The sequence below is a fragment of the Phyllobates terribilis genome, unplaced genomic scaffold, assembly GCF_046119375.1.
Source record: "Phyllobates terribilis strain yellow unplaced genomic scaffold, ASM4611937v1 Scaffold_13__5_contigs__length_258822181, whole genome shotgun sequence".
NCBI lineage: Eukaryota > Metazoa > Chordata > Amphibia > Anura > Dendrobatidae > Phyllobates > Phyllobates terribilis.
The window spans coordinates 98830225-98852668 of NW_027362773.1; the positions used below are offsets into that span (position 1 = coordinate 98830225).

At 42.5% G+C, this 22444-nt stretch overlaps 1 protein-coding gene across 2 annotated transcripts in view; it reads right to left on the reverse strand.

The window, feature by feature from the left end:
* The window catches only part of PARVA (parvin alpha), an 81800-nt gene extending 59662 nt beyond the window's left edge, over positions 1-22138 (reverse strand). The window contains exon 1 of one of the 2 annotated variants that reach the window (XM_073658271.1): positions 21875-22138. In XM_073658271.1, the coding sequence (XP_073514372.1) occupies positions 21875-22010 (136 nt within the window). In that variant the 5' untranslated portion in view covers positions 22011-22138. The remainder of the gene's footprint in view (positions 1-21874) is intronic. The other variant, XM_073658272.1, reaches the window with a different exon arrangement.
* Positions 22139-22444: the final 306 nt, after the last annotated feature.

The following is a 22444-nucleotide window of genomic DNA, read 5'->3' on the forward strand; positions in this document are numbered from 1 at the left end:
AAGCTCTTTCAGCTGTTGCATCCGACCCCCTCCTCTATGCACACATCGAATAACCAACTTAAAAGGATCTGTCAGAACGATCCATCCCCAAACTGTTTAAATTGCCAGGTTGCTCTCCAAAAGATAATGTCATGCACACCTTTACTACTGTTGCAATGTATTACTCCCTGACTTTAAAACCCTTGTTTAAATGCATATGCAAATGAGGCTTAAGTGCTCTGAGTGCACTTGCCAAGTCCCTGCCTCCCTGAGTCTATTCCCCGCCCATCCCCACCTTTTTCCGCTTGACTGACAGCTCACTAATAGAGATTAGCAAACCCAAACTGTAAAGTTCAGGGTTCATGTTTCTCATGGAAGTAAGCTTTGCAATTTAGGAGAGAGACAGATTTTTTTTCCAGCTCCAAATTTCTATTTCTATGGGGCTCGAATTCAGGTTCAAGTTCGGGTACGCATCCGGACCAACTTTGGACTAAAGTTTGGTCGAACCCAACGAACCCGAATTTCCACAAGTCCTACTCACTAACTGTATAGTCAAGCCATTGAGCTGTTCGTCAGGCAGAGAAAGGTGGGGCTGGGCGGGAATACAGCCAGGCAGACAGACACTTGGGAAGTGCTCTGATCACACTAAGAGCACTTAAGCCTTATTTGCATATAAATTTAAACATTGATTTTTAAGTCAGGGAGCAACAAATTGCATCAATGAATGTATGAATATCTTTCAAAGAGCAACAGTTTCCCTTTAAGACAGGAAAATGCAACCTATTGTTCTCCGTTATCAGCCATATATACAAGTGGATGATGGCAAAGTTGCCCATAAAAATTGCATTAACATTGGCCAAACCACATAGCTCTCCCCTGATGGCAGATACCCGGGGAAGGTAGGATCGGAATAGCGGTATTTCACCATGGTAGAAACAGAGGTCTGCGGCAGTGGCTTTCCCTGCTCTTCTTATTAATACTTATGGGGGAAAACAGGCAAATATAATCTATTGTTCTCTGTTATCAGCAATTTAAAGCTGGAGAGAGACCGACTGTAGTGTTCTTTATTGAATAGTAAGGCAGAGTTCAAGCATCCAATATTCATGTTCTGAGTATGGACCGTGATGTATGGACCGGCAGCGGGTCACCTGACCAGTATAGCCATATATGAGACTGGCAGAGAGACCCACGGCCAAACCGGACATCATGGTACGTACTCAGATTGTACATGTAGGATGTGTGAAGTTGGCCTAAGTGCTGAGACCTCACTGCCCTCTACAATCACTACTTTATGTCACATAACGAAAGTGTCGACAAAAGTGACGACTTTCGTGCTTTTTCATCACAGACAAGGTGTGTTGCCCTTTAAGAAAACTTTTTCAACTTTTTTAAAAAAAACAAGCAAAAAAATAAATAAACTGCAGAAAAAGCAGATTTTCTGCTTTAATAGCCTGGAGTTTTGTTATTGCTCTGACATCCTACACCGCTGTATTTATTTTTATCTGTACAATCATGCATGTAGAGGAGCGTTCTGATGGGACGCCAGCAGTCATCCTTACCGACTCACATCTGCACTCAATTTTCCACACTTACTACCATAAAAGGTAAATAAGGAACTGGATTTGCACTGGGATAATCCAAACAATATGATTGGTGTTACTGTAAGACACCATCTGGAAGACAGTGCGCAGCCCCAGACTATTAACCCATTGCTGCACAGGGAGCTAATGCCTGATCATCCCCTGGAGGGTTGTGTCTTGCAGGAGGGGTGCAATTACTATTGCAACCGAAATATGAAGCCAAAATCAGAATGTATTTTTTTCCTTATTGTGTGGGATAATTAACCCTTTGGTAGTGATACCTAACCTGCAGTGAAAGGGTAAAGCGGAGGCGGCGGTGCTCCCAATGTGGTCACATGACCCTGTACAGCAAAACAGCAAAGTCTACATCAGGGGAAAAAAAAGGTCATGCTCTCAACTGGAAGGAGGGAAATGGAATATTAGTTAACCGGACTCTCTGCAAACACTTGGAGCAAACTCCCATCCAGCGGCGAAGAATGAGAAATGCAGTTACAATTCTGGTCTGATCTGTGGCTAGAAACCGGCAGTAGGATTACTTTTAACATAACATCATGATCTCTGCTTGCTGTCAGTGAATGACTATGTACATAGTCCTGGCTCACAAAGCTGCAGTTTGTTACAAGGTATAGGTGCAGAAATCATCCTGGAGGCCAAAAAAGGAGACAGATTTGTGCTACTGAATTTAGTATCCAATGGGTACCTATTACATAGGCAGAATGTATAATTATGGGGCCAGTACTGACCTACATCTTGTTCTTCTGAAATCTTGTCATATTACCTGTGACAGCCACAAGAGGGAGCTCATCAAATGCAGATTTGTACAGATCCTATTGAGTGCAATACTTGCTGTATGCAGTGAGCTCCCTCTAGTGGTCGCAGCAGGCAACCAAAATTATATCAGCTATCATGTAAGAAAAAAATAAATCAGATCTCCCCTTTACTAATATAATGTGAAATTATTTAGCACAGAATGTGCACCTAAAGATTGCATGGTGGCCATAAATTTGTAGTACATCAGTTACAGGAGTCAATGGAGAAATGGAAACGCAAGTGGTGAAATTTAGTTTGGTACAGGATAGACCAAGTCATGGATTCTCATTCATTACCCTTATCCTCTTCATGGGGGTCTGAATTCCTCCTGTTGAGCCCTCTAGAATATTTAAAAGGGGGTCATGTTTTATTGCTTTTACTTGATATACTTGGAATAAAATGGAACATTTTGCAGTGGGTCTGTATTTTTAGTTAAAGTGGGTTAGATTTAACACTATAATTATTTTATTTTTATATTAAAGGGAACTTTTAAAAATGTCTTAAATAAAGTTCTAGACTGAAGCAAAACAGATGCCCCTGATCACGGGTGTCGCTAAGCACTTTGACTCAGGGCCTGCGCCCCGGAAATAAGTACAAAGCCCCAGATCTAGTGCTTTTCACTACGATAGTGCCACGCTGCATATCTCGGCGATGCAGCGCCATGGACGCAGGTTGATCCTAGATGTCACTTGCAGTCCTATGTAACAGTACAGATAACACAGTAATAATTATATGCAGTCCAATGTAACACAACAGATACTAGTGATAATTCTATGCAGTCCTATGTAACACAATAGATAACACGGTGATAATTCTATGCTGTCCAATGTAACACAACAGATACCAGTGATAATTCTATGCAGTCCTATGTAACACAACAGATAACAGTGATAATTATATGCAGTCCCATGTAACACAACAGATAACAGTAATAATTCTATGCAGTCCTATGTAACACAATAGATAACACAGCGATAATTATATGCAATCATAAGTAACACCACAGATAATAACTCTTAGTACAGATAATGTAATAGATGTCATTTGCAGGTCTAAGAGAGTTATCACTGTGTTCTCTATGGTGTTACATAGGACTGAAGGTGACCTCTACATTATCTGTACTAGGGAGCTATCACTGTAGTATGTAGTATTCATTTTGGGGGAGGGGGGGTTGAGGAGGACGTTTTGGCATAAACATAGGTCTTGGGGCTTGGGCCCCTGATTTTTTCTGCCCCTGATAATACATGACCCCCAACAATTTGCAACAACAGCTCTACGGAATGAGTACTGGAAGATGTATCTTGGGATACAAGGGTTATTCAGAAGATAGCAGGGTAATTCAGTAGAAGCAGTTGGTAAAATCTGTAACCATAAGCAGAAGGCAAACCAATAGGCTCTTGGATTTAAAGGGTTATTCCCCCGAAAATGAAGTTATCAGTAAGATAGTGGATACCTTGCAAATCACTGGAGTCCAACCAGTGGAACTCCATGTCAACCCGAGAGTAGCGATTTGTAACCATGAGTATAGAGGGTGCAGCCCCAACCTGAATGGAGTGGAGCTTGGAGGCTACGCTGAATTCATTGTCTATGGGATTGTAGAGTAAATTCTTCCACTATTTCCAACAGTCTCACAGACAATGAATGGAGCACAGTCCACTCCGTTCAGGGAAGAGCTGCAGAGATCCGTTCTCATGGTTCCAACGTCCCAATCTCAGGATCACGGGTGAGCAAAGTGGTCGGACCTCAATCGATGAGTAAGTTATCCACTATTCTATGGATAGGGGATAACTTGATTTCTTTGGGAATAACTATTTAAATAAGCTTTGAGGGTCATTGAGCCGCATTGGGAGACAAGAAAAAATAAAAATCTATAGCAGGGAGACAGACGCTTGCCAGAAAATAATGGACTTCAAGAAGAGCACAAATTCCCTAAAAGTGCTACAAAATTTCTGGTGGAATCCATAACACAGGACCAAAACATATGAACGCAGGGAGGAAACATAATGAGAACGATAACAAAGCAGTCACTTTGTGTAATGAGACAATAGGAGAGAAGGAAATTGCTGGGGCTCAGCATATCCTCCGAGTGTCAAGGCAGCGCGAGCGCGGAGCTGGGCGAATCTTCTCTCCGGTCCAGTGTCCATGAACTGTTCTTGTGAATCGCAGTTAATTAATGAAAGTCAGACGTATTCTTCCCGCTGCAGCAAACAATACCAGAGTTAAATATTTATTACATTTTCCTGATGACATAGAGCGGGTGCATAGACAGCGAGTCGTGTGCGCTGACATAAAGGACGCCGTGCTCGCTATAATGGATGCACTCTATTCACCGACGATCTCCACAATGCTGGGGTTCTCTTTATATATATGGGGGTGACATCCACCACATCTCCATGTTGGTTTATAGACAAAGATGGATTTATCTGTTCCCCTTGAGAAATAATGTCAAGTCTCCGCACACAGCGGGCAAATAAAAAAAAAAAAACACACAAGTGGTATCTGCAACAAAGAAGAGAAATCTATTGGATTGGTAAGAACGGTGTGATATAATTCAGCCTTTTATTCCAATCACCTTGGCAATTGTACTGAAATGTAAAATCACAAAACCGATAAGGAAGAAGCTCTTATAGAGGCACGGCCATATTACAAGGTCTCATCCATCATTTATAAAGTTCTGAAACTTTCTAATGAACTTTAATTCCTCTCTTTACTTGTTGCCTGTGAATGGAAACATTGTTTTCTCTTTATTAGACTGAAAGCCTCATCTGACCTCGTCTTCTTCACATACATGATGGATTGATACAATGTGTCAGTGCAGAACAAGATTTTAGGGAGAACCCAATAGGCATGTCCATCACCTTGTGGATCCAAGGGCCTCCATCACCTGTTCTCCAAGGACAGATTGTTCCCTAATATTTACAAACCTACTAAATTCACTGACACCTCAAGGGAGCCCATTCATAATACTTATTTGTTGGCCAAACAATGGTTCAGCTGATCGTTTGGTCGGCAGCTATCTCTCCCTAAATCTCCATACACAGGAGAGCTCACTCATCTGAGTGTTCCTGTGTTCTCCATGAGGCAGTGGGTGTCAGGCTCTTCTGCTTATCCCAGGGAGAACAGAAGGTCCAAAATTGTCCATGTTTGCTCCTTCTTACCCCTGACATCATCGGTCAGTTAGTCTAATGCTGAGCTGTTGTCAGTCAGTGCCGGGAGCGCGGTGAGGGAGGAGGGGGGGACAAAGTTAATTTCTTCCCGGCAGCGGGGTCTCAGCGCTGGCACCACATGGTATCAGAACGCTATTGATCTGCAGATTATCCCAATATCTGCAGGTTAAAAACATTATTTTACATGACAGGTTCCCTTCAACACTGATTGAATATCAAATACCTAGGGGCAAAACAGTTCAGTAATATTATGTACCAAACATTATTACACATCTGAAGACAACTTACAGCCTGGGCCATAAAGTGTATGCAATTTTGTAAATGTATTAATTATACTGATTCTGAGTTACAGCCTGTATCATACTCCAGAGCTGCACTCACTATTCTGCTGGTGCAGTCACTGTGTACATACATTACATTACTGATCCTGCACTGATCCTGAGTTACATCCTGTATCATACTCCAGAGCTGCACTCACTATTCTGCTGGTGCAGTCACTGTGTACATACATTACATTACTGATCCTGCACTGATCCTGAGTTACATCCTGTATCATACTCCAGAGCTGCACTCACTATTCTGCTGGTGCAGTCACTGTGTACATACATTACATTACTGATCCTGAGTTACATCCCGTATTATACTCCAGAGCTGCACTCACTATTCTGCTGGTGCAGTCACTGTGTACATACATTACATTACTGATCCTGAGTTACATCCTGTATTATACTCCAGAGCTGCACTCACTATTCTGCTGGTGCAGTCACTGTGTACATACATTACATTACTGATCCTGAGTTACATCCTGTATTATACTCCAGAGCTGCACTTACTATTCTGCTGGTGCAGTCACTGTGTACATACATTACATTACTGATCCTGAGTTACATCCCGTATTATACTCCAGAGCTGCACTCACTATTCTGCTGGTGCAGTCACTGTGTACATACATTACATTACTGATCCTATACAGATCCTGAGTTATATCCTGTATTATACTCCAGAGCTGCACTCACTATTCTGCTATTGCAGTCACCGTGTACATACATTACATTACTGATCCTGAGTTACATCCTGTATTATACTCCAGAGCTGCACTCACTATTCTGCTGGTGCAGTCACTGTGTACATACATTACATTACTGATCCTATACAGATCCTGAGTTATATCCTGTATTATACTCCAGAGCTGCACTCACTATTCTGCTGGTGCAGTCACTGTGTACATACATTACATTACTGATCCTGGGTTACATCCTGTATTATACTCCAGAGCTGCACTCACTATTCTGCTGGTGGAGTCACTGTGTACATACATTACATTACTTATCCTGTAGTGATCCTGAGTTACATCCTGTATTATACTCCAGAGCTGCACTCACTATTCTGCTGGTGGAGTCACTGTGTACATACATTACATTACTGATCCTGTACTGATCCTGAGTTACATCCTGTATTATACTCCAGAGCTGCACTCACTATTCTGCTGGTGGAGTCACTGTGTACATACATTACATTACTGATCCTGTACTGATCCTGAGTTACATCCTGTATTATACTCCAGAGCTGCGCTCACTATTCTGCTGGTGGAGGATCAGACCGGATAAGATATGTATATAATAACTAACAGATTCTAGCTATATATAAACTATTACTTGGTGCTCAGTGCGTTCTTTGCCCCAAAGAAAACAGCATCTGAAAACTAAAGTAAATAACAAAGCCAAGCCCTTTTTTTTTCTTCTCCACATCCGCCCAATTTCCAGAACAAAGATCATTTGTACAAACATATTAGGTGAATGCTGAGCATGACAAGCTTGTGGAATTGGAAGCGTGGTCTGTTTGTCAGTGGGTCAGATGTGTCACAAGGGGGCAGCCGACTTTTCAAAATGCCACAAAGTTGAGCAAATAAAACATACTGATGTATTATGTGCTTGATACTTTTTACTCCTCATAAGACCATTTTGAAAACTGGCAAAAAAAGGAGCATAGCTGAAAGTAGTATTCAAGATATAGTAATGGCATGTGGCAATAAACTGATGTAAAGAAAAAAAAAAAAAAGTTGTCTATTGTGTTGCCAAACCTATCACACACCAAACACAACTGGTGGATCGTCTGTCTTCTTAAAGCTGCATCATGAAAAAATGCCTTGTGAACTGTAACATAAATTTCCCATTAAAATCAATGGAAAATAAGTGGATTTGGGTGCAAATAACATGTTTTTTTCGTGCTAAAATTCACGTAAAAAATTTAGTATGAACATAAAACTTGAGCTATACACTTTTTTTGTCTCTCTGCAGAGTACCGTACTTCCATGGTGCGATCCTGAAGATTCTATCAGATCAGGTGAATACATAACCAGAGGTCAATCAGCAGGGGAATAGGCATCACAAGGAAGGAAAGTGCAAAAAGAAAACAGGGATCAAAACCAGCAATATTCAAAAACACCAGTGATCAGAGGGCAAGAATTGGCAAAAGGAATCATTGTTACCGCCGTAACACAGTGCAGCTGTAAGTGCGAAGGTGTATGTCTATACATATAATGTATGTTTTTTTTCAGTTATCTCTGAGCTAGTGAGTGAAGAGTAGCTGCTATGATATCTCCAATACTACATACCACAACCAGACATCAGGGATTTCTGCTCTTCTGTCTCTAGCACATATTCACAAACCAGTAGCAGCATGGAGGACATAAGACAGCAGTACTGAACAGTGTAGCAGTGAATCCAGCTCTGGGATGAGATGAAACACTTAGCTACTTTCTAGTATTATTTTTCCCCCCATTATCTTGCCATAGATTTCAATAAGCAAATGTAATCTGAACCGTGAGAGTTTAAGAAGTATATTCTGTTTTAACCAATATGGATTTTTTTAATAAATGATGCATTCAGGAGGCGAAGGGAGAAGAAAGAAGCAAATTTTCTCTGGTAAGATGTATTGCATAGTTTCTTATTCGCTTGTACTCTTAGTTTCTGCAAAATTTTTAGAAATGAGGGCGACCATGTATATATAGTTTAAAGGGATATTTGAGGCAAAAGTAATTAAGTGTGTTATGGTCTGAGGAAGCGGAACATGACTCAGAGATTCAAGGAATTGACTAAGTATGACATGTCTTATCGGGAGTGCTTTCTAAAAGAAAAGGTAATAGATTATAGTAACCAGTGGGGGGAGACAATGAGCACCGTCACAAGCTCCTTACAGAAAATCTGAATATGTCTTCTGCCATGGAGCATGATGGGAAGGACATTATGTAATTAAGGCTGTGTGCCCACTATGCGCTTTTTAAGCGTTTCCGCAGCAGCAATTCCACCGCAGAAACGCTTAAAAAACGCTTGGTAGAAGTTCTGCAATGATCCCCAATGATAATCCACATGTGCTGTGCACATGCTGCGGAAATTTCCGCTGCGGATTATCATTGCGGACAAATCCGCAGCACTACCAATTATTTTGCGTGATCGTGGCGTTTTCGCCGCCATTGACTTGAATTGAATCGCTTACTATCCGCATGACTACATGCGCACATGCGGATATTAAGCGATTCAATGTGGGGATGGTACCCGGGTCTGGAGAAGAGGAGACTCTCCTCCAGACCCGGGTACCATAGAACCTGTAAAAAAAAAAAAATACAATAAAAAATATACATTATACTCACCTTCCGATGGCCCCCGGTCTCCTCAGCGATGCGTCCTGGCTCCCCGGCAGCTCGCGATGGCCTAAAAGGAACTGCCATGACGTCATTTAGTCATGTGACGGGTCGCTCGACCGCTGACGCCAAAGGTCGCGTGACCTGTCACATGACTAAATGACGTCACTGCAGGTCCTTTTACACAACAGCGAGACATCGGGAAGACCGGACGCATCGGATAAGGAGACCGGCCATCAGAAGGTGAGTATATGTTTTTTTTTTACCATTTTTATTCTTTTTTTTAACTAACTTGGTCACACTATATAAATCCGTGCCGGTTGCATGGATTTATATGGTGTGACCAAGTTGTCAAGCACTTTCCAAGTGATGCTAAAATCGCTTGGAAAGCGCTTGACAACCCGCATGCGGAAATACATGTGAAGAAAGCTTCACTTCTGCTTGTCCCTGGCAGGAAAACGCATGTACAATCCGCATGTCATGTACAATCCGCATGTACAATCCGCATGTCATGTACAATCCGCATGTACAATCCGCATGCGTTTTTTCTGCCAGGGAGATGCAGAAACGCTCAGGAAAAATCCGGAGCATTTCTGCATCTTGGGCACATAGCCTAAGTCTATTTACTATGAACCTTTTGTGAGACTCCAAAATAAGCTTTTGATTGGGTTTGTACCATATCTGCAGCCGTTCCTCTGCACCTTGAAACGTGTCACGTTTCAAGGAAGAAATCGAGGAATGAAATTACTGAATTTCTTAAGGATTTAGACTGAATTTCTGCAAGAATTTCAATGTTATGTTGGCTTGCTAACCTCTGGTTCTATCAAATGTCTTCCATTATAAGGCGCATTCTCGAGATTCCAGCTCTAACATATACGGAACTGCAGGCTTCAGTGCCACAGAGGCGGCCATTGAAAAAGTAATGGGGCTTTGATAATACCTCATCTGTCTTTGTATCATCCTAGCAATACCATTGCCTGTGTGTGCGCACACATCCTGACCTTCACAGAAATTTGTATGACTTGTGCTGGCAACAGGAGATAAGGAATGTTGAACATCTTTCCAAATAAATGAACGCATTGAGAGGCGGCAAAACCTCGGACAATATCCCTCCGCAGAGCAGCAGCCTTCATTCACCAGAGCCACGCTAGTATTTATAGAGAATATTTCCCAATAGTCAGATCGGAATTTGCAGACTTTTTATACAATAAATATTCAGCAGTTTTATCAATCTGAACGTAACTTAGCTTCGTGCATGTAAGAAATAATTCCTACTACTGTAACTTTTTAAAAAAAACTGAAAATCAAGAAAGGGTTCAGAGGCCATATGAAGGCATATGGCTGCAGGACGAGTTCATTGATAAGGCGCATAAAACTCCCAGGTGACTTCTGGTATCCTTATCATTTGCAGGATGCTTTATTATTCCACACCTCAACGCTGAGTCTTCACTGCAGCTCCTTTTGTTTCATATTGTCAGCAGCGTTGATGTCACATCGACGGCACTGCAGCCAATCGGTGAGTTCAGTGGCTCTGTGCGAACAAAAGGTACAAGGTGCAGAGCTGATTGGCTGCAGTGTTGCCATCATGTCTTAAACACTGCAGATAATAACAGACATTGGGAACAATGGCGGAGACTTAGCAATGGACCCGAGGAGGGTGGGTGTCAGGGGACGCAACTCCGCTGCCTCCAATCATCAGGACAAATATGCAATTGACTGATGAGTGATGGACGAGGCTGCGGCTGCTTCCACTACTAGGCCAGTTATTGGGGAACTCACAGTGAAAGTATGGTATATACACTTCCGATTCCAATGCATGGAATATATATGTATATATTTTCCACCGATATGATCACTGCCAGCTCCCTTTACAAGTAGCGTATGGCTTCAGGGGTGCGGTTAACAGAGCAAGAGGAACAGAGCTATTAAATTTGATATATTTAATCTGGAAAAGTAGGTAGTGTTTATAAAAAAAATATACAAAGATGTTACAAAATGGGAACAAAACAATACGGTATATGCAATCACATAGAGTAAAAGGGATAACAACAGAAAAGTAATAAACCTGTGTAAAGATCTGAAGTTGTGGGTTGTAAGTAATCACCTAGGCAGGTTAACGATGCAACAATATTTTATTAATCATAGCCATGGTAATAAAGCAATTCCAGGTAAATGGCCAAAATATAGTTCTCTCAGTCCTCAAGTTCTCAATCTGGGTTCAGAAGTTCCACTACCTTGGTATAAGGCCATACTCACTGTCTCCCAACTTTTGGTTGGCCCACAGATGTCGTATCTCCAGCCAGTATAGTCTGTACCAACAGTCCATGATCCTCTAGACGGCAGATAAAACGATGAAAGCACATGTATCCAGTAGAAAAAGTCATTTTAAGAAAGTTTAAATCCAACTGACATAATCCATAATGGTAACATGTTTATCTATCCATCCTTCCAAGTCCAAGGTCTCGATCCTCTTCCTTCAATCCTTCCACACAACTTTTTCTAAAACATGTCTCTCCTTTCTTCCACTGGGATCAGTCCCCTCCCAGGTCAGAAGTGATCATGCCCTCCCCCTTAAACATTCACTGTTAGCTAAAACAATGAAGAATATTCTAGAAGCCTTCATCTGAGACTGCATGTAAGACCCCCCTGTGGTGACAGCTCCACTGTGCCTACAATCCACACACGTATAATAAGATTATTGGCTGTTGGAACAATGGTTAAATACTCCTGAGATACAGATTAGTGGACTACTGGACATTTTACAAGTGAATCTAGTGCACATACTGACAAGTTAGCAGAACTATATAAAACATAACAAGTAAATCACTAATAAAACATAATAATTATATTGACCAAAATGGTGGTCCGTTGCTGGAAAAGTATCATAGTCTTTAGTAAGTGGGCAGCTCCTCACATACCTCCTCCACTTTTTCAGCACGGACACGAATGTAAGAGGTCTCGCCTTTATGAGAACGAAACTTTGTATCATTCAGTTTCCTCAAAGCATATTCCATGTCGCCCTTGCGAATATACTCCACAGTCCCCATTCCACCCTGGTATACGTCAGTGTAATAGACATCTCCAGCTTCTTTCATATCGTCTTTCAGGTCCTGCCAACTTCCCGATGGGGGAAGCCCTGAGACGAGGATTCTGTATTTAGTTCGCTGGATCAGGGGTCTGTCCCTTCCGCAGGGTCCTCCATATCCCCCCCTGATCCCCGGTTTGTTCTGGGAAACTTCCCACGTGCCCAATGAGAACCAAACTTGCATCCATTGCGACCAACCCTAGAGTACTGACACCCAGTTAGGGGGATGGTCACTTGGCGGCCTGGTAAAGGGAGCTCTGGGGGGACAGTATCTGGGCTGACCAGGGTGATGGTAGATCCAGTGTCCTGAAGTCCCTGGGCCTCCTCCCTGATGTAATTTACCTCCCCCAGATTACATTCCTTCATTGTGACAGTCATTGCATTTTGTGTATCACTCACGGCTGACATGTTGATATTTCTCCTTTCCCTATTGGCTGCTGTAGTGTGAACCGGTCCTTGGCTTCTGGTTAAAACATTGGCCCAATGGCACACCAATCCTGCTCCCAGATTGTTTCCCAGCAACACATCTAATGGTAGGTGCTGCACTACTCCAACATCCACCATTCCATGGCTGTGACCCTAGTCTAAATGTAGTCGGGCCCTCCGAATGTTCAAAGATTCTCCTTCGACTATATTGACTAGCATACGGCTGCCGGGGACAATACATTGGTCCGGTACTAAATGGTCTTTTATCAATGTGACTGAGGCTCCGGAGTCACGGAGCCCCACAGCCTCCACACCCTTTACCCAGACCAGCTCGAGATGCTGATTAATAGACTCTGAGGTGTCCCATCTAGTCCGGGACACTTCTCCTTGTACCACATATGCCTCTTCTCCTTCTGGTCGGGGTAGTGGGATCCTCTCTCCCTCAGCATTCCAGCCCCATTGCAGCACAGTGTTCACAGGTTGGGGACGCGGATGATGTGGACTAGAACGTTCTTGGCATTCCCTGGTAAAGTGTCCCATGCATCCACAGTTATGGCAGTTAAGCCCTCCTCGCCCCAACACGGGCCGTACTTGGGGGCTTGGGCAACCTCCCCCTCTTTGTGCAGTCCGAACTCCCTGACGTTCGTCCTCTGGCCAGTCCTTGGGTTTCAATGACCTCCCTGTAAGCTCCTGTTCTCGACTCACTGGGGCTGTACTTCCACGTTGCCTTGGCCGTTTAGCAGACCAATCAACAGCCAATCTTGCAGCCTCTTCCAGGCTGCGTGGTTTTCTATCAGCCACCCATTCTTTTAAATTAACTGGGAGCTTTGACATAAATTGTTCCAGCATGACTATATCCATTACATGTTCTGCTTCCCGAGCCCCAGTCGTATCCACCGAGTGCATGCCGTACGTAGTGTGTTGGCAAACTCCCGATGTGTGTGTGCAGAGGGCTTGTCAGTCTCCCGAAACGTCTTCCGGTAGGTTTCCGGCGTGACGGCATACCTCTCTAGTAATGTAGTGCGAATGGTATAGCAACATCTCTGATCCCCAGAAGACAAGTTATTAAAAGCTTCTCTTGCTTTTCCGGTTAGGCCAACGCTCAAAAATCTGGGCCAGTCACTGACTGACACCTCATGCAGCAGACAGAGGTTCTCAAATAACCGGAGATGTTCATCAATATACGAGGTGTCCTCATTGAACTGTGGTATATACCGGCACCTTAAAGATGCGGGCCCCTCTCTCCTGTTATCCACTGTCCTCTGCAATGGGGCGGGTTGGGGTACTGCTACTTAAACACCCAGATATTTGCCTAACACTGCCGCCAGCTCTATCTCCGCAGCCCAATCTCCTAGCGCGTCCAGAATCCGCCTCAACTCAGTCGGTCGATCCTCCACCATCTGGATGAAAGCCCTAGGCTGTTGTCTCTCATCCACGTCTGAACTGACCTCTTCATGTGGCTGTTCCTGGTCCAAATCGTCCAAGCGTTGCATTAGGGTCGCTCGATTGTCCTCCAGCAACCACTCTAGCTCTCTCTCAGAGCAAAGGGTTCTCAGCTCCTCCTTCTTGAGCCTCTTGTAGATGGAGTCTGCCATCTCTTCTGCCAAGTCACCTCTCACTAACTTTCCCTGGTATGCTGTCCAGAGATAGGTGATCCCACCGCTTGCCACCACTTGTAAAGATCTGAAGCTGTGGGTTGTAAGTAATCACCTAGGCAGGTTAACGATGCAACAATATTTTATTAATCACAGCCATGGTAATAAAGCAATTCTAGGGAAATGGCCAAAATACAGTTCACTCAGTCCTCAAGTTCCCAATCTGGGTTCAGAAGTTCCATTACCTTTGTATAAGGCCATACTCACTGTCTCCCAACTTTTGGTTGGCCCACAGGTTTCGTATCTTCAGCCAGTATAGTCTGTAGCCACAGTCCATGATCCTCTAGACGGCAGATAAAATGATAAAAGCACATGTATCCAATAGCAAAAGTCCTTTTAAGAAAGTTTAAATCCAACTGACATAATCCATAATGGTAACATGCTTATTCATCCATCCTTCCAAGTCCACGGTCTCGATCTTCTTCCTTCAATCCTTCCACACAACTTTTTCTAAAACATGTCTCTCCTTTCTTCCACTGGGATCAGTCCCCTCCCAGGTCGGAAGTGATCACGCCCTCCCCCATAAACATTCACTGTTAGCTAAAACAATGAAGAATATTCTAGAAGCCTTCATCTGAGACTGCATGTAAGACCCCCTGTGGTGACAGCTCCATTGTGCCTACAATCTACACACACAATGAGATTATTGCCTGTTGGAACAATGGTTAGATACTCCTGAGATACAGATTAGTGGACTGCTTGACATTTTACAAGTGAATCTAGTGCACATACTGACAAGTTAGCAGAACTATATAAAACATAACAAGTAAATAACTAATAAAACACAATAATTATATTGACCAAAATGGTGGTCCGTTGCTGGAAAATTATCATAGTCTTTAGTAAGTGGGCAGCTCCTCACAACCTGTGTCACGGAAATGGCTCAGAGCTTAGTGGAGGGAAGCACTCCTTAAAGGAATGGACAGAACCACAGAGCACTGTGTCTTCCACAACTGACAAATGCCAAAAACCCAAATTTTGATTTTTATTAGGTCAAGGTTACCCTTGGTGAACTCATATGGGGGGCTGGTTGTAGGATGTGCTAGGTCTTTAGAAGATTATGAGATCCCCAACTTTCAGGATATCTTCACCCCTGGAGGTCCTAGGCAGAGATATTGTTGTCATGTTTCCTATCACGATTTTATCTTAGTATACAGATGAAACATGGTATAGATAGCATAATCCATCGGACCAATATTAAATTGGAGGTGTTAGGCCGGCCTTACGGTGATGTGAGTGAATGCGTTATGTATGTAACTTCACCACGACGCCGAAAATATATCTCCCATAAATATTGGAGTAATGCAAACGCTGATATTGATCACTGACCACTGACTACAGAGTGTCTGAGATAATTCCTTTAAACAGAGGAAACCCTTGCCTTTGGAAGTATACTTCTCTGCCTCTGAGTATACGAATTAAAGACTTGGTGGCTGGCTCTCAACAGATCCCCTGTTGTAATTACCTATTCACGGCAGGAGTTCCTTCTTCCATGGAGGTTGAAGTGTCAGCTCTTTGTCACTTCCCTACTTAAAATTAATCCAATATGTTCAATGTGAGGGGGATATGTCCTCTCTACGGAGATGTCTTTATGGATTTTACAATTTTTCTCTACGACAGTCCATGTAAAAAAAAAAAAAAGTGGTTTCTAGTACCTGAGGTGCGTGTATAAAGGGGTCCTACACTACTTAGTTACTGTATCATGAGGTTCTGTAGCAGCTGAGGTTCTGCATTAGGAAGTCCTGCAGAAGCTCAGGCATGTAGGAACTATGTTACCCTTGAAGCTACTTATAAGCCCCAGCCTCAGCACAACACTATGTGAATCTTAACTGGACAGACCTGGGTAAATTCCTTCAGTCACATCCAAAACTCCAATCTCTTACTTCCCGAGAACTTGAAAATTGTGTTTATTTAATTTTTCCGCATTGATCCTTTTTCCGGACATTTGCGGCAATCGCCAAACAAACATCTCGTAAGAATGTGTTAAAATAGGGTCCTTCATTCAGTCACATCATGTTATATCTTGAAATGTTGTATTTTTGGTGGTGAAGCATTTAAGTCCTATCCATTTGAACCCTTTTTCTCGTATTTCTGTGTATATAAAACCGAGATGACAAATGTGACCCACGGGACTGGTCATCTGTCCTTATTGATTGCTCCATAGGGAAGGATATGTTCAATTCAGGTGCCTGGAAAAGTTGAGTGTTGATTCCCAGAATGTTGAATAGGTGGTCACTGCTTTTTGGAAGAATCCATACTTGAAAGTCTTCACTAGCAAAAATTAATGTGCTATTCAAGCTGCACCCAGGAGCTTGCAATTCAAGAGCTCCGCTGCTTGACCATTAATTATGAGCTTGCTTTCACTTAATGGAAAATAAAGGGGGAATCAATAGTAAGTAACCAGCCATGTAGAGTGGACCTTCCATTCGAAATTAACAAATTTCAACTAAATGTAGCAGATACCAACATATTTTGGACTAGAGCAAGGACAGCATCCGTCTTCATACTAAAATTAACCAAGAGTATACCTTCTATAACTGAACTAGGTTTACATGCAGTCCTACGTAAAGCCATACTGTAGATAGTGGTGGGGGAGAGCACACAACAGATAGCAAATGACATACACCGCTCTGTTGCATCTGAATGTATATTAGGATTTACATATAAGAATCTTCTGTACAATTATCTGATTCTTATTTTGAGGTCTATCACACAACGCTTGCAGATCAGTCGCACAGTATTAAAATTCTGTATTATTACTCCTCCACACCACAAAGTCCTATCATGAAGTGTCTGGAATGGAATTTGTGACGTGACCTCATCATGTGGGGCGACTGTGAACTCACCCGCAGCTGGAAAACCTAATACTACAGAACATTCCTGCAGAGTGATGTGATACAGAGCGGGAGGGCAAGCCCACCACTAGTGACAGCCACAATGTGGTCATCTACGCATACACGAGGGGCAAATCAAGAAAGCAAAACAGACATCCTGGTATAGACAGAGGTTATCAAACAAATACAGTACTGTGCATAAGTTTTAGGCAGGTCTGGAAAAAAAAAATGTTGCAAAGTTAGAAAGCTTTCAAAAATAGAAGTGTTAATAGTTTATTGTTATCAAATGACAAAAATGATGTGACCATCCTTTGCCCTAAAAAAAATAAAATCAATTTTTCAAGGTAAGTTTGCACACAGTTTCTCAAGGAACTCGGCAGGAAGGTTGTTCCAAACCTCTTGGAGAACTAACCACAAATCTTCTGTGCACGTAGGCATGGGCAAATCCTTATGTGTCTTCATATAATCACTCACAAACTTTATGTAGATCAGCGCTCTGGATTCCAGGATTCCTTGGTCTTTCTTCATAGTACAAGTTCTACACCGCAGCAAGGCTGAGCACAGCAACAAGACATACAGTATACTGCATCAGCAAGGTCTTCCCCAGGCAAAGATTTCAAGATTGTTCTTCAAATAAGCTTAAAGAACACAAGAAATGGGCAACGTTGATAACTTTAGACACATTATTTGTCCAAGGAGACTTAGTGCAGCAAATGAAACACTGGCGAACACAGATAGAAGAGGGTCCCTGTGCAAGAACAATATATGGGCCCTTTGCAGTCCAATAGCTCTTCATAATGCACAATTCCCCTTGCTTTGGAGGTGGTTGTGGCCCCCTTATCTCAGGTTGCACCAATGATATGTCCGCACCTGAGATGAAAAGCACATCGCTCTTACTTCTCTTCAGATTGGAAGATGTCAGAGCAGTGCCATCAACTCGCAGCAACCAGTGAGTCCCACCAACCACAGTTCGGGGAAATCTTTCCAGAAGAGGCAATTGTGAAAGAAATGCGGCCAAAAGTCATACCTTCACTCTGGAAACAAGGCCATGTAACTCAACTATGAAAAAAACACTAGACAGTATGTAACAGTAGGGGGCAAAATATCAACAGAACAAAAAAAAAAAACACTAAAACAAATTATTTTATTGGCTATGGATTACATTTTAGAAAAAAGAGTGAAACTTACACGAGCTGCTATCTTTCTGATGTTTGGGTTATGAGAGTGCAGATATTGACCCCTTTTTCATGGTATCTGTGTCTGGCTTCACTATATATGCTGCTTTTGAGCATGCGTCTGTATTAATTCTTTTATTTACTTTTTTTTCAAAATTTAATGCATATACAATAAAATATGTTTTAGTGAGTTTTTTGTTTGTTTTGTACAAGTGACTCAATTATGCAGAAAAACATAGAAATTTGGGCGCAGAAGAGAAGACCACAGGTGCTCTGGACTGATGAGTCAAATTTAAAATATTTGTCTAACAGAAGTCAGTATGTTACTAAAGGGCTGGAGAGCGGCACAATAATGCGTGTCTACAAGAACAGTGAGGCATGGTGGAGGGTCCTTGTAAGTTTGGGGCTGAATTTCTCAAAATACAGTTGAAGATGTGATCAGGACTAATGGTGTCCTCAAGGCAGATACTTAGCCCTCATGTAATACCATCAGGGAGGCGTCTGATTGGCTCCAGATTCATTCTATAGCAGGACAACGACCCCAAACATCCAGCCAATGTCATTAAGAAGAGCAAGGAGTCCTGGAAGCTAAAATCCAGCCCCCGCAGAGGCCTGATCTCACATCATCCAGTCTGTCTGGGATCACATGAAGAGAAAGAAGGATATGCACAAGCCTCATACACAGAAGATCTGTGGTCAGTTCTCCAAGATATTTGGAATAACCACCTTCTGAGTTCCTTCAATAACTGTGTGCAAGTGACAAGTACCTAGAAGAATTGATGCTTTATTACTTTTTTGAATCAAACAGTGGTTACGGAAAGTATTGACTTAATTTCGATTTCACTTTTTCATTCACTTTGCATTTTGTTAATTAGTAATAAACTATTAACACTTCTATTTGTGAAAGATTCTTATTTTGCTTCATTTTTTTCCACACTTGCCTAAAACTTTTACACAGTGCTGTATATGATATCTTATTATAGCAGTACTAATATTGGTTCATATGTAATAATAGTAGAACAGGTTGAATATGATACATAACCCCATTACTGGACCTAGAGAACAATAGTACCTAGAGTTACCAAACATTGGGGAGCCACATACTGGTGATGACCTGAGAGACACATTTCACATGTATAGGGTGGGACACACTTTGCTAAACCCAAGTACTCTGCAAATGTCTATGACGCTTACCTGCAACACTTGTAGGGGTGGTTCCTTATAAATGATTGGTAGCTTCCCTGAAAAATGCATATTAATACCTTTTTTTTCTCCCCACATATGAGAAAAACTGATGCCACTCTGATTAGAATTGTTTTTTTTTTTCGTATGTGGAGAAATTTGTTGTGTAAATCCACCCTTGCTCTGAATCAGACTCGTGTTTAAAAATTTATTTTATTAGTAGAATGTTATTAATTTATTCTCTAGAGCTGCACTCACTATTCTGCTGGTGGAGTCAATGTGTACATACATTACATTACTTATCCTGAGCTACCTCCTGTATTATACTCCAGAGCTGCACTCACTATTCTGCTGGTGGAGTCAATGTGTACATACATTACATTACTTATCCTGAGCTACCTCCTGTATTATACTCCAGAGCTGCACTCACTATTCTGCTGGTGCAGTCACTGTGTACATACATTACATTACTGATCCTGTACTGATCCTGAGTTACATCTTGTATTATACTCCAGAGCTGCACTCACTATTCTGCTGGTGGAGTCACTGTGTACATACATTACATTACTTATACTGCATTGATCCTCAGTTACATCCTGCATTATACTCCAGAGCTGCACTCACTATTCTGCTGGTGGAGTCATTGTGTACATACATTACATTACTGATCCTGTACTGATCCTGAGTTACATCCTGTATTATACTCCAGAGCTGCACTCAGTATTCTGCAGGTGGAGTCACTGTGTACATACATTACATTACTTATCATGTATTGATCCTGAGTTACATCCTGTATTATACTCCAGAGCTGCACTCACTATTCTGCTGGTGCAGGCACTGTGTACATACATTACATTACTTATCCTGTACTGACCCTGAGTTACATCCTGTATTATACTCCAGAGCTGCACTCACTATCCTGCTGGTGCAGTCACTGTGTACATACATTACATAACTGATCCTGTACTGATCCTGAGTTACATCATGTATTATACTACGGAGCTGCACTCACTATTCTGCTGGTGCAGTCACTGTGTACATACATTACATTACTGATCCTGTACTGACCCTGAGTTACATCATGTATTATACTATGGAGCTGCACTCGCTATTCTGCTGGTGCAGTCACTGTGTACATACATTACATTACTGATCCTGTACTGATCCTGAGTTACATCCTGTATTATACTCCAGAGCTGCACTCGCTATTCTGCTGGTGCAGTCACTGTGTACATACATTACATTACTTATCCTGTACTGATCCTGAGTTACATCCTGTATTATACTCCAGAGCTGCACTCACTATTCTGCTGGTGCAGTCACTGTGTACATACATTACTTCTTTTCTGCTGATCTTGAGTTACATTCCGTATCATACAGGATGTAACTCAGGATCAGTACAGGATCAGTAATGTATGTACACAGTGACTGCACAAGCAGAATAGTGAGTGCAGCTCTGAAGTATAATACAGGATGTAACTCAGGATCAGTAATGTAATGTATGTACACAGTGACTGCACCAGCAGAATAGTGAGTGCAGCTCTGCAGTATAATACAGGATGTAACTCAGGATCAGTACAGGATCAGTAATGTAATGTATGTACACAGTGACTCCACCAGCAGAATAGTGAGTGCAGCTCTGGAGTATAATACAGGATGTAACTAAGGATCAGTACAGGATCAGTACAGGATCAGTAATGTAATGTATGTACACAGTGTCTGCACCAGCAGAATAGTGAGTGCAGCTCTGGAGTGTAATACAAGAGGTAACTCAGTATCAGCAGGAAAGAAGTAATGTATTTATAAAGTGACTGTTTATATAGATTTATAGGTACAAACAATATGTGTAAAGGGAAGTTTCAACATGAATAGAGAAATATTTATGATTTCTACAAGATCCACAAACAGTGTATTAAACTATATACACCTGAGCTGTGGACACATTTTCATCAGTCACAGTCATTCCTAGCACTGACACACAGGTTATTGCTGCATTCTATGGATTTTCTTTGCTCTTGTGTCCAGTTCTGCATTTGGCCCAGGATACAGACACGGGAGGGGCTGACCCAAAGCAATGGAGAACTGCACATTCCTTCACTCTCAGTGGCTGCACTGTTGTAGCAGAACTTAGTGCTGCGTTTGCCCGATTCTCCCAGGTGGGTGTCACTGGGGGGAGATGCAGTATACCGAGATTTCCCAGTCTGTGGCCCCCACCTCCCTGCTGCAGTGTCCCAGGACAGTATATACCCTGCAATGCTCTGCACCCACTGTACAGGAGCAGGGTGGGATGTGCTGCAGACAGGGCACTGCTCTGCACTGTTACATTGTAGCAGCTTCTTACCTTCTTTGGCTTTTTTCCTTCTGGCTAAAGTTCCTCCGAGTTTTCCTAGGAAGGAGTCGTCCTTCTTCCTGGACGGGGGTGACTTGGGGGTCGGTGATTTGGGGGTAGAGGGAGACTTTTGGGGGGACGTGGCCATGTTTGCTGGGTGACTGCAGGGAGGGGAGGCTGAGCTCTGCTGCCAGCGGAAGCGGAATTATTCCAGCAATGTCAGGAGCTGCTCCTTCCCTCCTCCCAGTCATCCCAGTGCTCCCAGTACTGATGGGACAGTGATGTATGCAGAGAGCAGCTGAGCGATCTGCTGCAGCCCCCAAATATAGGGATCGGCTCCATCTGCCTCTAAGGACTCTTATATCATCACTTCCATATAAAATTATAATCACCCCACTGAGTGGCAGCAGTGATTCTACACCAGTCTCCCCTAGTGATTGCAGCCCCCCAATATATTTATATTAAAGTCTCTGATCCAGTGCAACCCCCCCCCCCCCCAGTAACATTGACCTGTCACTTGCAGATTTTACCTGCAGGAAAAGTGATTGACATGTTACAAACTCCCATCCACATGGGAGAGCA